Source organism: Daphnia pulex, chromosome 3 (assembly GCF_021134715.1).
Source record: "Daphnia pulex isolate KAP4 chromosome 3, ASM2113471v1".
Lineage (NCBI taxonomy): Eukaryota > Metazoa > Arthropoda > Branchiopoda > Diplostraca > Daphniidae > Daphnia > Daphnia pulex.
In genome coordinates this window covers 11,471,561-11,486,714 of record NC_060019.1, presented here as the reverse complement: position 1 = coordinate 11,486,714, position 15,154 = coordinate 11,471,561, and the positions used below count along the sequence as shown (strand labels likewise).

The window sequence follows — 15,154 nt, the reverse complement described above, 5'->3', positions numbered from 1 at the left end:
CGAATTTTTTTATTTTCAACAATTTAATTTTGAATTTTTTACTGTTACTTACGATCCCATTAATACATAATTAGCTCCAAATATGTCTTTCCGATATATATATTGACGTGATCTCTCGGTTAATATTCGAAATACTCATTGTAGACAACATTCTAAAATGCCCAGATAAAGTAAATAAAAATTCCCAACTCAATTGCTAGACCACGAGCTAAAATTCACGCAGCTAGCATGCATGACTAGAATAAATATCTATCAAGATTTCTCAGTGGGGGTGTTGCGTGTAAGCAAACAATCACTCCGCTACGTACACAAGTACCGGTAGGCTACGTACGATAGTATCGTACCAGCAGCTGTCAAGCCACAAATTATTCCGTTTCCTTACGTACACACATAATAAATGTTGATTTCACGTGAAATCCATTGGTTTTCACCAAACAAAAATCCTACGAATGATTTCTAGTCTGAGTATTTGTTTTTGGAATTTGCACAATCAAGTTAGGCAACTGCGCACAACATGTCGACACGGAAGACTTAATTTTTAATTTTCCATATGCACAACTAAATCCTCCCAATAGTGTAGTTTAATTCATATCAGTATAAAAACAAATGCAGCTGCTAGATCAACGTGAAATTTCGACAATTTAGTTGCTCATCTAAGTTGGTACAATTATGCTTAATATTTCGCTTGATATTCTTCCATTAAAACAAGAATTTCTAAAAATATTTTCTTTAGATATCAACACCAATAGACCAAGACTAAGAGAAATCACGAAGAATTTTTTTTTTTGCTTTTGCTTTTCCAACATTTTATAGGTTCGTGTCCTGTGTGAACCCATGCAACCGTGTAATAGGTCTGCTGTACTGTCTATATATATGTCTACAGTCTACACTCATATGTTTATTCAGTTTTACAGCGTTCACGGCGAAGGACGGACGTTTTTTCTATTCGCCTCAGTTCTAGTTAAGCAAACCAGTTTTGGAACAAATGCTTTTTGTTCGCCAGTATCAGCATCGCATTTATGAATCATTCAAACCAATAAGTTTGCATAGCGTTTGACAATACTTCACTACATCTGGAAACTAAAATACGTCATCAATCCTCGATGGACTTCCCTGCAGCATAATTAGAAAGAAAAAAAAAGTAGGAGGTAGGCCTTTGATTTTATCTATGTGCTTAACATACCTTCAGTTTCAGCATTTTGACTTTTTCTTTACTTGAACAATTCATATCTTATATAGTAATCTTTCTTCGCTTCGCTGGCTCCGCTGGAACTGGGTAGGGGCTACCTTACCAATCCATCACTTTTATCTCCATCACCCTCGACCAAATTTTTCAACTTTCTTTAGTCTGCGTTGGAATCACTTCAAAAATAGTAAGCGGTAAAACACCATGAATCATGAACTAAATATTGGCCTATGTATGCCTGTGCACGCGCTTCTTTCATTACTCTTTTATTTTTTGCTATAAACAAATAATTTTCCTTAGCTGATCGTGTGTCTGTTTAGCTATGCGCCCATGAAGTTTTCACATTTTTATTGATTTGCAGTAATACTAAATATAATTTGTAAATTACCCAAAATATTATGTACATTTAAACAAGTAGGGCGCACTGATATAAAATGGCAAAAGAAGTAGCAACACGGCAAACAGCTGCTGATAATTCTTATAAAAAGCTTTTGACTAGTTTCATGATTTTTGTCCCATTCTCGACTCCCCTCATGTAAAGGAGAACTGTACGACATTGTTACCTATGTTCTACATCTATGTAAAAAGCAAAGATTGGATGGAGTACAACCTGGTTTTTTTCCCTTCTCCCTTAACTGTCACCACTCCCTTTACCTCGACGATGGTTCATAAATCCAAGCTAGGTAGAAAGGTATAGGGCTGTGACATAATAAGTGACTCGACCAGTGGTTGCTGGCCAATGAAGGGGGGGGGGGGGCTCGTGGATTTCTCTCAACAGATGTTTCAACAATATGACTTTGGGTTCACTAGACAATAAATTTAAGGATAGCGTAACGTGTGGACAAAAGTGGCTGATACAACGGTTACTATCGGTGTAGCCTATCATTCTACCACAGAGAAAAAAAAATAACAATAGAAAAACCAACACAGCAGTCTCGCTTCAATATCATAACTATGGATTAATGTGTGGATAATTTTGCGCAAACATCTAGTCATAGTAATATGATTTAGTTTTTTGTCGCAAACCATTTTCAGGTTTAAAATGGTTGAAGAAATAAGACAAGTCTCTTTCAACATCGACGATAATGATTGTGGCAACAATGAGCTGTCCACCTTCCCAACTACCCGAAGCTCGCTTGACATTGATTACAAATCCGAAAGTGTTCCGGTTGCAGCAGGGCCCCACAGTTCAATTTCAAGAATAAACTCTAACTCCAATTTTATGCTGTCAAACAACTCCGAAGTTTCGGGACTGGAACTTGAAGAATGTCCAGCGATTTCGAAGGTAAATATCTGACAAGAACACCAATTAAACCTCATAATTATAATTCGTGTCGAATATTTGAAATATTTATCTATCGATATTTTTAAAATGTAGTCCTCATCCCCAGTCTGCGTGACGAAAGGACCGATATGGAACCGGACGGCCTGTGTGTGGTCCAGCTTTATTTTGTTCATACTCCTAGTCGGTGCTATTTCATTGGGGTAAGGAATACCAAAAAAAGATTTCTTTTTTAAATCCAGCATATCCGTTACAAAGCAGTTATTACATCTAACCTTAAGTAATTCTAAAATAAGGGAAATAAAAAAAAAGTTTTACCGATTTACTATGCTGTGATTCAAGGAAGCACATTTAAACGCGATTATACTCCCGTGAAAGATGATATAAAAAATTAAATTAAGTAAAAATGCTGTCAATTATGTAAAATAATATAATATATTTTATCGATGAAAGCTAAAAACACACACACACGCACATCAAGAATCTGCATCAGCTGTCATAGATAGATGACATAAATTTCAAATAACCGCAAACTGCCTAAATTCAGTGTTTATTTTTCAAAAGGAATAAGCCGTTTAATGGCACAGGATAGTAAATCTGGTCTTAATCCGCTTGGGCTTTAGTTCCGCTTCCTATTGCGCAGTAATGGTGCGGCATAGTTGAGACTGTTATACAGAGACGCGAGCGTTCCACTAAAATTTTCGTTGACAATTGAGAACCTGCATTCAAGAGTCAGGACCTCTTGGTTCAAACATATAAACATTCTGTCGCTCTTTGCCATAAATATTGTGAGAAATCCGAGATGAATATCCTTATTGACAATTTCCTCACGTTTTTTTTTGGTTTTTAATATCTGGCTCTGTAAATAAATGAAAGGGGCGAACAAGGAAAGCGTTGATAAAGCGCTCATCGGGATTCACATAACTGGAAGTTCAGCAGCTAGTACAGCAATAACATATGCATCGTTATCTTACCTATCTTGCCATGAATCACGTTGACTTGTGGGAGCCTTTTACAAATTGAAAGCGCAGCGGAGATCATTTCTTCCAGCCCCCAGACGACATTTTTGGGGATGTAGCTGTTATATAGAAGTGAGCGAGGCTGCGGGTGGGCGTATACATATAAGGCCTTTTCTCTCTCGAATGAGTACGTTTGTCACGTATATATGCTCGTAAATGATTCTTCTAACTTATACCTTTGGAATAAGAATAACCCTAAACCTGAATCAACAATATATAGCCTTTGAAAATAATTTATTGCTGCACTGACCGATGCAATACGTGCAGTTAATTCTAAGTTACCACGCGTTAAAGTCCGCAAAGAATTTTATAGTTTGAAAGAATTGACATTCAGTTCTATATGAAAACAAATAAATCACAAACTTGACACATCTCATTTGTACGGTGAATTGCGTACGTAGGCCTATTCAATTCGTGTGCTTCCGCATACTAATAAAAATCCTACACACTTTCTTCGTGCAATCCGTCTAGTCCTAATTCAGTTTGGAAGAAGAAAAACATGCGCAACGCCATAATTTGCTTTAGACCCAATTAGCTTTACAAATAAAAAATTTGTAAGGCGACAAAATAATTAAAGTGTAATTTATTTAACTAAAAATACATCTATAGTTTGATAGTTTGGAGCAGCCGTCAAGAAACCACGAGAGACTCTTCCCGTTCGAATTCTGAATCGCATTCGAATTCATTATCAAAGCAAGGTAATTTAGACTCCCATCATATCAATTTTTATACGAGACAGCGCACGATTTGCGTGGTTTATTGATGTTGTTAATTAATTTGAGCAGTTCAAATACGGAATCTGTATACTACAGTTTATTAGTTTACAACGAATTTTAAAAAATGCTTGTCATGAAGTTATGGACTTCACAGACTGAAATTATCTGTGTTTTTTTTATTTTGCACGTCAGCGCCGGAACTTTTCTGTCATAATCGATCAACGGTGGGTTATCCATCCGCATTGTTCACCTCTGGATACGACATCATGCGAGCAAATCCACTTGACAAGAATATTTATGGAAGACCTCTACTAGAGCACACTTTACTGCTTGAATGTCAAATAACACAGAATGCGGATCGCTGCCAGCCTAATGTAGAATCTGTTCTGATTGACAACCTTACTGCTTATCACCGGTGGACTCGCCGATTCTTAGCGTTCTCTTTTAAAGATGAAGACCACAGATTTAATACTTCGGCCATTATCAGCGCAGTCTCTAGTGCTAACGACAACGACTTGCTAAACATTCAGGCTGGTTTAATGGCAGGTAATCTGTTCATTATGACTCACTTGAATTGTCCTCTTGTCAACACCTCAAGAAGCCATGAACCACAAATCAAACGTGAATATGCGCATCGGCTACGAATGACAACTAACGAAAACACGGATGACGAGGAAGAGCTGGATGAATTCATCGAGGATTTCGGAGCTCATTACGTTGATCGAGTAGTCCTTGGAACGGAAGTAGTTATTCGTTTTACACTAGACAGGAAAACGGTTGATTCGTTTAAGCGGAAGAATTTGAGTTTCGTTTCCCATGCCACGGCTACCGGACTCTACATTGTTTCACGAAGTAATGCTTTTACTGTTAAAAGGAATAGCCAAAAGCTGGCAACAGATTTTATGGCATCAGCCAAAACACAAATTTATTCCGGTTCAGCGCTTTCTCCTCCGATAAATGAACTGCAAACGGCTGATCACTGGATTCAATCAGCTCTAAAACATTATGTCGTGATAAGTCTACAAGTAAAACCAATCCATTATCTCTTCGCTCAAATATCCCAAAATAATATTCCAACAATACAAGAAAAATGGTGGCAAAGTCGAAAAAGAATCTGTTCTCGGATTTTGTCGCTCGAGTTAACTGACAAGTGCCAATATGTCAATGAAAATAGTTCTAAATCGCTTCCGCAATACCCAGAGAATGAACAATACAAGGCCTTCGTGCTTCCTTTGCTTTTAATTTGGACCAATCGAAGTACCGTTTGCCTCCGCACTTCCTGGAAACACTGGTTAGATTTTTAATCATTTCACATACATAGATACATGTGCAATCATTTTTTTTAACACGACATATTTGATTTTTTTAAAGCTTGGAGTTATGCCGTAATGATCCTCTGTGTTCGGCCGCCTCCATTTGCGCAACATCCCGCAGCGCTTCCGCTTACCAAAAGTGGGAAGGGACAAAAACTACTGCTTCATGCCCACCGGAATTTCAAGATTGCGACTGCGCTCTTCATCGTCAGCAGGATTTCAATTATGGGATCGTTTCGCCAAAAGTAGTAACTCTAGTGCCAGTGAGACAAGATTTGCGACCAGTGATACTTCGCGGGTTTGCAGTTCATGGGCAACCGCTTCTCTCTGTCAAACGACTACCAGATTTAGCTTCGTGCGTTCGTCTATGCAGTAGAACAGCTGATTGTCAAATAGTTTCTTTCAGTCAATACGATATTGACCAGCACAAAATTTGTAAACTGTTCAGTAACATGAATGGCAACGAGCTAAGACGGAAAGGACAAGCCGTGGTGAGTGATTTTGCATAAATTTTCGGATGTTATAGATTTTCATATGGCCATATTTGCCATTTATTTATTTAAAATATTGCAATGGCCTTTGAATCGCGGACCATGTGGGTTGGATATTTTTTTTTATTAACTCTTTACAGCAACTTATATTTTTTTCTTCTTCTTTTTTCTCTCTCTTTCAAACAGACGTTATTTATCATGGCAACATTTAACCCTTGTTTCGTGGACGAGATAGAATCAGCACGGAGCAGCTGTTCTGCTAACGCAAAGTGCTCTTCCGTTTACGGTATGTGCGTTTGCATGCCGGACTATTTTAAAAACGGAACCGCATGCATCTCTCACAATCTCCGCAACAGACAGTACGCCACCGAAGTGAATGAATACTTCGACAGTAATGATCATGCTAATAAAAAATATCACCATTCAAATAAGCCAAATGAAGAACAGCAGCAGAGAACTCATTCACTTTCAAGCACACTTCCCATCATAATACAATCCAACATCTCTACTACTTCGCGTATTAATATTGCAACTTTGAAGACTGTTACTTCTAAAACAAGCACTGAAGACGTCAATCTTATTGATAGTGGACCACATAGTTTTAGTGAATTACAGACAACTACGAATAAACACCAGCGACACATGCCTTTAACCGAGAAAATTAATTCTTTTGAAAGTATATCTACTACACCGATGTACACTAAGCCTACTAAAAGCAGGCTAGACTCTACTAGTAGTAGGCCAACGTCTTCTTATATACCATGGCAAATGAAATTTTGGAAAAGAGTAATAGAGTGAACTTAAATTTGATGCAATATACTTTCAGAGATGAATTTCAACAAAGTATGTGTGATAATCTACAATGTTCAAGGACTTAGACTAGAAAGACTGAGTTTCCCCGTGTAGTTCACCACACACCCACAAGAGGCAGCAGCGTACTGGTAGCAATCTCTGTCTCGCGGCCTTATGGATGAAAAGTCTTATGGAACTGATCGACCTCCTCCTTAATGGCTCTGCCCGAATGAAAAACCACAAAGATCACAAGAACAAGTGGATTAAACCGTAGGCGGAGTACTAGTAAAAATCGTCGATTTTCTGGCTTCATCTTCCTAGCCACCCAGCGGTACATGTTCAAAGTCCGTCGAAGTCAGTCGTTGCGCATTAAGCCTAGATAGATGTATACCTTATCGTTATATCGTTTGGGAATGTATGTACTTCTTCCTCTGAATTTTCTCATTTAATAATGAAAAATGTGTATTCGATCTCAAGTATACACGTAATACTTTTAGGAACATACGATGAGGCAACAGACAATCTTTGAAGATTATTCCTTTAATTAAATCTCGTTTAAATTGAAACGATGATTTATGTGTTGGAGCTATGTCCCGTTAATTCTTTTAAGAGTATTCTCGGAAGCTAGTCGAAGAACGCAACAGATCCTTCTTCAAAATTAGTTATTTCTTCGCTCATACATTCTCAAGCCATAGATAAGGTATTCGTAGATCTTGAGCTCATGATCTCTAACATAGTGGAAAGAGACAGCGTAAGGAGAACAACATTCTATACCCTAACCAAAGAAACATAATCAGCGACCAGCATTACTTCTGCTAAGCCAAGATTTATATTGCCAAAAAGAACTAACCATCTTGAGAGGATAGAACGCCCACTGTTGAAGAAAATCATTTTCCGGACAATTTAAGTTACCGCACATCATATTTTCGAGACTCATTGGTAAGAATCGCTCCATGTCGCTTTTGTCACGAGAGTCGCCTGCGGTCACGTTTAATTTCGCTAAGCAGCTCCCTATCAACATCAGTGTTCTAAAAACCCTATAAGTAAAATTATAGAAAATGGCTTAATAATTACCCAAATTTAGATCTTCGAGCCCTTTAGGGCCAGAAACACACACATTGTGGCTAATCTGTGGTGAATTCAATTTCGGAAGACCAATTTCTACGAATCGCCGGATGGCTTCTTTGGTTAAAACGTAGCCTGAACCACCCGACATGAATCCTTGTCGCACACCCGGGTTCTTGTATTTGAACCCCAGATAGAGAGCTGTTGAAGCGTCAAATCCCGAAAGTAAATAGTGCATATTTTCTAGTACAGCGTAACTAAGCCCATAATAGAGAGAGAGAAATAAACGGAATTTATGAGAAACGGTAACATAAATATAAATATATAATCAGTGTTTTCTGGTTACGTGTCATCGTCTGCTTTGTAGAACCACTCGGCGTCATCTAAGTGGTGGAGATAAAGATATTTAAGAGCCTCTTGCGTCTTTCCCCATAGATTTTCGTATGTATCATTCACTGTCGGCAGGATAATTGCATCCGGTAACGTATCGTCTGTAGTAATTTTTTTAAATAAACAACTTATAAAACAATTGATACCACAAATACGGTAAAACGGGAAATACCTTGAATGGAACTCATGAAGATTAATTTGTCACATCGACTTCCCCAAGTATCCTTGATTAACTGAGCTCTCGAATGTGTTTTAGGTGAAGTAGTGACCCAGCAGAGAATACGGTCACGTTTTGTTTCTAAAGTGACTGGTTGATCGGCAGTCTGAAAAACTGTTGGCTGTTGACTAAGCTCATTAATATTTATAGACGTATATTCAAAAGATGGCGCCAAAAGATGGACAGCCAAAAGTCCTAATACAAAACCAATCAAGATCCCTTTCGAAAAAACCAAACACTGACCCAACTTCGAGTACTGAATATATCTTTTAATCGAATTCATCATCCGGCCTTTCTCCAATAATGTAAACTTGGTTTTCTTGCTTACTTAAATTAGCGCTGCGATAGACAGAACAGAAAAAGTTCACAACCGTACTTGTCACAGAACGTTAAACTTTGACTCCAGAATGAACAAAGCTACCGCTGACGCAAGCTTGTTTTTTTTTTTGTTTTTTTGTTTTTTTGTTTTTGTTTTTGTTTTTTTATAAATTCTATGTCGCTGTTTGGTTATGTCATCAAGCCGTGAAAGGTACAATATATTTTAGCTTAGGTTCGACAATTTCATCATGTAAAAGTTTTCACATTTATATGGCTTATCGTAAATAGCGGCTTTTTAATACACTTTTCACATCGGCTATCTATATCGACCGATCTTTGTATACTGAATTAGTTGGACGTTATATGTTTATGATGGCTGAAAATCTATTAATCCAAAAACTAAATGAAGCTATAGGCCTATACTATTGCTCCGATCCAGAACATCTCTGATTAGTTAATGATTTTAAACCCTTATTACCGTGGGCGTAAGCGAAGGACTGAAGGTCATTGGACAATGGACATATACTATATTAATTGTATGTCACGATGCTTTTCCCTTACTATTTCCCGTCATAGAGACATCAAAAGATATCTTTATTAATCGAATTCCCAGACGACGCCAGACCCATTTCTAGTTTTTACTGTTGAGCTTATTAACGACAAGTGTTTTTCAGATACCAACTCTGGTTGATATGTTTCTATAGTTTTTATGGGCGATACATGTGCGTAGGAGTTGATGACGTTTTTTTTTTACCGCAAGCCGACTTGTTGTTCAATTTTTATCAAGTCTCCAGAGACGGAAACGCTGTGGTTGTGAGCGGACGTGCCGTTTGCATACTCGCTTCTAGTGCTTGGAGGCTGACATATTTAAAAGTAGTTTCTACAAATGGTGGCCAGAGAATAAGGGAAACATTTTCTTGAATCGCTTGGGATTTATTAATCGTACAGAAGAATTTCAGTTGTGCATTTCAGTAAACTTTAAGTTTTAAGAGTCGTGAAAAATACTCCCTTACAAATTCTGTAAATTGCGTACAAGTACTATCCCACCTTTCGACGTGAGGTAAAATAATGTGTAGTCCAGCATGACGGCGTGTACGAAATGTTACTGGGAAGTGGTTCTTCTACTACTAACAGGTGAGGAACTTTCTCGTCAGAACCAGGTAGGAAGACTTGAGCAGTCTGACACATTCTTGTGAATGCTAACGGCGTATGTGTCCATATAAGTAACAAAATCGCTAACGGCTATAGACCGTCATCAGCTTGTTCATGAGCGCCCGAATGCAAAGAATTTTGTCGGGCGCCAAATACAACGGATGACGTAACCTCTTACAAATTTTTCTTTTAAAAAATCTATGTTGCGCAAAGTATTTTTAGATGAATCAAATGCCAAGGCGTGTACTAATGGTTCCAGCGCCGTAGCTGACTGTCTGCACACTTACCTAGAGCGCGATTTTCCTTCCATCGAAGCTATCGTCTTCCCTAAAAATCAAGGGTTTGTTTCAAATTACACGAATATTCAAGACATTTTTTTAAATAGTTATTTTGTTTCCATGTAGTCAAACAGACCACGTTTTGCTTTTGGATGGGCCCGAACTCGCAGATCAATGCCAGTAAGTTGAAACTAAAAAGGTTTTGTTAAGATTTTACACGACGAATTATTTTTTGCTATTAAAATTCAGTCGCATTGGCGAAGTTGTCGAGTGTTTAGAAGCCCTGCAAACCGAATGCTACTACTACGAAGATTTTTTCCCCTTCCGTCATTTAGTAAGATCCCTCCGCAGATCCATCGACTGGGTGTGTACGCCTGAGCATCTTCGTAGTCGATTTCGGAGTATGAATTTATCATTGAACTTAATCAAATAGGACAAATGCAGTAATAACCTCTTTTTGTGACTTTTTAACTTATTTATAAACATTTCGTCATTAAGCATTGCTTAATGCTTTCAACTGCTTGGAGACGGCCCGTCAGAAAGCCAGTTCTAAAGGTCATCCTTGTTTCCGACCTAACATTCCAGTGAATATATGGTAGGTTATAAAATTCTAATAAATTTAAATCGATTCTTTCTTTTTAATGAAAATGTGCATTCAAAATTCACAGGCAAAGAATAATTCGACTTCAAAGTGGCAGCGAAGTCTGCCAGTAAGTTTCAAATCTTATTAGTCTTAAATCTTATCGCTTTGTAACTCACTCGGTCTATGCTCCCAGCAATGAAGTGGTAGGTTCACTATTAGTGGTGCTTGCTTAGCTAGGTTTTATTCGTGTCATTTGTTTGACCCTGTGTATACAGAAGCGAAGCAGATGATACCACGGGTTACCAAAAGCCTTGGGGTTATTTATATCTTTCAGCTCCCGTCGTAAAACATTAGTCAGTAAACAGATTTTTACAAGAAATTCGGCCAATTCCAAATAAAAATAGAATCGACAGTAAAAGTTCTACCCAAGTAACCCAATCTACATTTTTTACCTACTATATATACGTATACGCACCATAATATATAGTAATAGCCGATTGAAGAGATGGGAGGTTAATCTAACAATCTTATCACTCATACTTTCTCCAGCTCTGAATGTCTAAAATAAATGTTTTATTTATTTTTAACAGGTCGTTGACTGCTCACGTGAACTGCACCCAAAGATACACAGTCAACTGTCCAAAAGAAGCACAGTCCGTCTATAAAGAATTGAATCAATTGTTTTTGAATTCATGGTGCACACCTTCACAAATGCATACAAGAAGTTGGGCGGAGTCATCTCTTTCATCCAGCGTTCTACTTTTAACAACAGCCTTGGCGCTTGTCAAAGTGCAAAGATATTTAATATAAAGTATGCGAAATACAAGGAATGGAATACGTATAGTATCTGAAATGTGAAAGTCAACGCTAAATATGACAGTTTTAAAAAATTCATTTTCTTGCGTGAGAATGATCCGATTCGTGATCACTCTTGTCCACGAATCCCAGGGGACTTCCGTGAGAGTTGCAAAGAGAACTCCCTAGTCGTTCATAGCAAAGTTTACAATCACCAGTCATGGCAGAACTTAAAGTAATAAGGTTTTTATAGACTTACCGCTAAACATCACGTCCGTTGTCACAGCCGGTTCTTCCCCTCCATCTAAATCCAAATGGACGACCGCCACGCTATCGCCGCCTGATACGACATCCTGTGTTGCACTACTGAGAAATCTGATGGTCTGATGGCCTTCAGTTCCTGACGATATGGTAGAACAGCCTTCACTTGAGTTGGGAGTACAAAAGTACATCGGAATGTTGGTTACGCCTAGAAGGATATCAGCAAATTAAAAATAGTTCTCCTCACAAAAGGAAGAAGGCCTGCCAGGCAACGTATTTATTACAAGGTAGATTGAGAACGACTGACGTCTGTCTAGATTGTCCAACTCCTTTACTAAAATGTAAACCAATAGGCGCGCTGATGGAAGCTCCGGGTGCGACTCCTATTACATTAAGAACACTTGTAGGATGTGTACTATTGGAATGGCAATTTTCGGTGTTTTCGTCGGTTGCAACCGACCTTCCAATAACATTATTATTACGAGTCATCAGTAATTGATGACAAATTTCTAATTCAATAAAAATGTACTTAGTTTATTCATTCTACTTAATTTTGCAGAGCTAGTCACCTTTCAGACTTAAGTCTTCACTACTTGTCACAGTGCTCTTCAGCCTTTTCCATTTGGCTCTTAACCACTGGTGAGATCGGACGGATGAGCGTGGCCATTTTTGAGTCAGCTCGGCCCAAGCAATATCTTTATCGCTGTCGATTTTAGATAATCTGTTGGTGAAAGAAATAGATTTGTTTTTTTAAATTCGTAAGAACCGAAAGTGCAATTTAAAATTATTCAACCTTCGTATTAAATAAAGTTCGTCGGCATCATTCCACTCTACTGCCCCAATTCGTTTCACATTGCAATAGCTAAGCCACTTTTTCCGACACTGTCGTTCGCTGCGACTACCTACACGATGAGCGATTTGAATCCAAGGTATACCAGCTACTGAGTTTTCTCCAGGTAAACACTGTGTAAAGCCAAAGACAGCTTCAAACAAAAGATCTTCTTCCTCTGGTACCCACGGCCCAGCATTGCAATCTTCTTTTAGATGACGGCACCTATCTTTGATTGACGCTGCAGAACGGCCCATAATTATCCCTATTTTCTGCCAATCATTTCCGTATTCTTTTCTTAGTTCTTGCAACTTTTTTAGTTCCTCTGCACTGTATTTGCCTATATGGTTCTTTGAATCATACATCCTGAATAAATGACAACACCATTTTAAATAAATTTGTGATTTGATCGAATAACGTAGGCAGAAGATAATGTATACCTCACCACTCTTCGATATACCGCAAACAACGGTCGGTTGATCCCATCTGCAATGGTCTTGTAGAAGTTTTTTCGTTTCTCTTTCCCAGATTCAAAAATAATTTCACATGGGTCTTTTATTGAAAAAGTCTGAAAAACAGATAAGGATGTTTCTATAGCTTTGAATTATTGTGAATCAATCAAGTTGAATTTGAACTTGCATCACAGTAATCTAATATGTTTTGTTTCAATTGCACAGTTTCTTCTTTGCTCCAAACTCCTTGTTTCCAAGGCTGTCCTTGATTTCTTAGTTGCTGTTTCTCAACTGAAGTTGGTGTCCAGCTATGTTTAGTTAAACTGTAACTTTCTTCGGAGTTGTCATCATGCATAAGAGTTGATTCCTGTGCAAACAATAAGAAGTTTTAATCAAATTGATGGGTAACTGTAAAGAATGCAGTAAGAGTATATTACTGATAACACAATAAAACATCTGAAGAACACAGTAATAAGAATATGTTACTTACTAATAATAACAAAAAGTGTGCAGTAAATAATTTATTAGTACATTTATTTAAAGAGAATCGAGCTCTTTAAACATATTTACCTCACAGTTTGACACTTGATTTTCATAGTATTCTTCACCATCTAAATTTACCAAATATTGTTCTCCATCTTGTGATTCCAGTGATTCAACCAAAATTTCTTGAGTGCATATCTCATTATTCAACTGATGAACAGAATTTCTTGACATTGTTACATCTAATGGAAGGTAGAAAATACTAGTTATTTTATTGCTGAAAGACAAAGCTCCTGGAGTTCTGCTCATGTAAATATTTACTAGCTGAATGGAATTTTTCTAAACAGCGGAGGGTGTGACATGGAAAACCTAATCAATGGAATTTCCCATTGGAAACTGTAAAAGATTATTGGTTGCCGTTATCCGTTAATAATAAGAGATAGCTGTCGACTGATGGATCTATAGGCTATAGTCTGAAAACAAATTGAAAAAGACATCGTGTTACTGGTATAGGATCGCATTAATTGTGAAAATAGAAATGAAGTTAAATATTTGGTTTCAACCGTGCATCAGCCTCAATAATGCTCACGGCGCTCAGATCCACATGGTGGGTTGCAACAACTTTAAATCTTGTGATCCCGAATGTCATGTAAAATCATTCAAAATCTTCTCACCTTTTTTAAAAAATCCCGTTCAATGATACCGTAGAATTCCATCGGATCTACTTGTGGTTCCTCGGGTATGTCATTCCACCTGCCAATGAGGAATATTTTTTCAGAGAACATTTAAGCTCTTATTTTGTTACTCCATTTTAAGCTTCAAACAAGTTGCATTGATTGTTTCCAATTCCTCTAGTGCGCGTCTTCTTTTTCTTCCTTAATCTTTGCCCACGATTGCAAACCTAAGCTTTTATTTGCTAAGTTTTTAAAAATCGCAAATTAACATTTTCATTAATATGAATATTTACAAGTAAATTTTGGCTTGTTTAAATATTACTCAAGGTCCATAACAGATCAACTAAAATTCGTGATTTTGCCTTTGTTGAGTATGTGAATCGTCGTGCTGCTTCCAACGCCCTACTAGAAAGTTGATACCGCATTCATTTTGTGGGGTTTCTCGTTTCTCTCGCACATGAAAACACTCGACATATTTTCAAAAGGCAAGAAACTATGGGACTCTTAATTTCCCACTTTGGTATAGAAAATCAAAACTGTAAAAAAAAAATATTTTTCAAAACAAAAATCTTAATGGCTCGGGATGTTATTCGCAAACTCGTTAGTTGAGATATTCGATTACACGTTTCAACCGGAAGTATTAATTTAAATAAACGAGTAAATTAAATATACAAACTCCCAAGGATACGTAAACTAATTATATTTTTCCAAACAATTCTCAAATTTATCCTGGTTTTCGCGTATGGTTCGATCTTTAATAGAATATCCGTAGAATAATCTTCTTTCACATAATCACGCAGTCCTATTCCGCGTACAGCGTATAATGACCAGCTTTACCCGGTTACCTACTTGTGGCTT

General features: G+C 37.5%; 4 protein-coding genes across 7 annotated transcripts; 2 read left to right on the top strand and 2 right to left on the bottom strand.

The window, feature by feature from the left end:
- The first annotated feature begins 897 nt into the window (after positions 1–897).
- Positions 898–6,838, top strand: LOC124189823. 3 transcript variants are annotated; one of them, XM_046582298.1, is made up of 8 exons: positions 898–1,141; positions 1,240–1,373; positions 2,222–2,471; positions 2,565–2,671; positions 4,097–4,185; positions 4,396–5,494; positions 5,575–6,007; positions 6,194–6,838. In XM_046582298.1, the coding sequence occupies exons 3-8, from the start codon at positions 2,229–2,231 to the stop codon at positions 6,803–6,805; spliced, it is 2,583 nt and encodes an 860-aa protein (XP_046438254.1). In that variant the 5' UTR covers positions 898–1,141; positions 1,240–1,373; positions 2,222–2,228; the 3' UTR covers positions 6,806–6,838. The 3 variants fall into 3 exon arrangements, with proteins under 3 accessions (XP_046438254.1, XP_046438252.1, XP_046438253.1); XM_046582296.1 differs by having other exon boundaries at positions 898–1,148; XM_046582297.1 differs by having other exon boundaries at positions 898–1,148; positions 1,240–1,380.
- Positions 6,839–7,457: 619 nt separating this feature from the next.
- On the bottom strand, positions 7,458–8,754 carry LOC124190335 (glycoprotein-N-acetylgalactosamine 3-beta-galactosyltransferase 1-like). The gene is made up of 6 exons (XM_046582960.1): positions 8,715–8,754; positions 8,427–8,666; positions 8,211–8,355; positions 7,874–8,121; positions 7,650–7,810; positions 7,458–7,574 (listed from the first exon to the last, which is right to left on the bottom strand). Exons 1-6 carry the CDS (start codon positions 8,752–8,754, stop codon positions 7,458–7,460), a joined length of 951 nt encoding a protein of 316 aa, XP_046438916.1.
- A 159-nt stretch (positions 8,755–8,913) lies between these two features.
- LOC124189825 lies at positions 8,914–11,643 on the top strand. The gene is made up of 7 exons (XM_046582302.1): positions 8,914–9,923; positions 10,155–10,281; positions 10,346–10,399; positions 10,469–10,620; positions 10,718–10,814; positions 10,888–10,929; positions 11,393–11,643. The coding sequence occupies exons 1-7, from the start codon at positions 9,872–9,874 to the stop codon at positions 11,610–11,612; spliced, it is 744 nt and encodes a 247-aa protein (XP_046438258.1). The 5' UTR covers positions 8,914–9,871; the 3' UTR covers positions 11,613–11,643.
- LOC124189824 (cyclin-D-binding Myb-like transcription factor 1) lies at positions 11,358–13,961 on the bottom strand. Of its 2 annotated transcripts, none has more exons than XM_046582300.1 (8): positions 13,710–13,961; positions 13,327–13,506; positions 13,128–13,255; positions 12,652–13,053; positions 12,428–12,579; positions 12,143–12,367; positions 11,857–12,066; positions 11,358–11,782 (listed from the first exon to the last, which is right to left on the bottom strand). In XM_046582300.1, exons 1-8 carry the CDS (start codon positions 13,929–13,931, stop codon positions 11,694–11,696), a joined length of 1,608 nt encoding a protein of 535 aa, XP_046438256.1. In that variant the 5' UTR covers positions 13,932–13,961; the 3' UTR covers positions 11,358–11,693. The 2 variants fall into 2 exon arrangements, with proteins under 2 accessions (XP_046438256.1, XP_046438257.1); XM_046582301.1 differs by having other exon boundaries at positions 13,761–13,950.
- Positions 13,962–15,154: the final 1,193 nt, after the last annotated feature.

Excerpts from the sequence above, each read along its gene's own strand:
- LOC124189823 (XM_046582298.1), top strand. The coding sequence starts at position 2,229 with ATGGTTGAAGAAATAAGACAAGTCTCTTTCAACATCGACGATAATGAT. Across the intron at positions 2,672-4,096 it reads GTCGGTGCTATTTCATTGGG|TTTGATAGTTTGGAGCAGCC; the intron begins GTAAGGAATACC and ends ATACATCTATAG. Across the intron at positions 5,495-5,574 it reads CGCACTTCCTGGAAACACTG|CTTGGAGTTATGCCGTAATG; the intron begins GTTAGATTTTTA and ends ATTTTTTTAAAG.
- LOC124190335 (XM_046582960.1), bottom strand. The coding sequence starts at position 8,754 with ATGAATTCGATTAAAAGATATATTCAGTACTCGAAGTTGG. Across the intron at positions 8,667-8,714 it reads TATTCAGTACTCGAAGTTGG|GACTTTTGGCTGTCCATCTT; the intron begins GTCAGTGTTTGG and ends GTTTTGTATTAG. Across the intron at positions 8,356-8,426 it reads CTTCATGAGTTCCATTCAAG|ACGATACGTTACCGGATGCA; the intron begins GTATTTCCCGTT and ends AAATTACTACAG.
- LOC124189825 (XM_046582302.1), top strand. The coding sequence starts at position 9,872 with ATGACGGCGTGTACGAAATGTTACTGGGAAGTGGTTCTTCTACTACTA. Across the intron at positions 10,282-10,345 it reads GTCTTCCCTAAAAATCAAGG|TCAAACAGACCACGTTTTGC; the intron begins GTTTGTTTCAAA and ends GTTTCCATGTAG. Across the intron at positions 10,400-10,468 it reads GAACTCGCAGATCAATGCCA|TCGCATTGGCGAAGTTGTCG; the intron begins GTAAGTTGAAAC and ends ATTAAAATTCAG.
- LOC124189824 (XM_046582300.1), bottom strand. The coding sequence starts at position 13,931 with ATGAGCAGAACTCCAGGAGCTTTGTCTTTCAGCAATAAAATAACTAGT. Across the intron at positions 13,256-13,326 it reads ACATATTAGATTACTGTGAT|ACTTTTTCAATAAAAGACCC; the intron begins GCAAGTTCAAAT and ends TCTGTTTTTCAG. Across the intron at positions 12,368-12,427 it reads TGAAGACTTAAGTCTGAAAG|AAATTTGTCATCAATTACTG; the intron begins GTGACTAGCTCT and ends TTATTGAATTAG.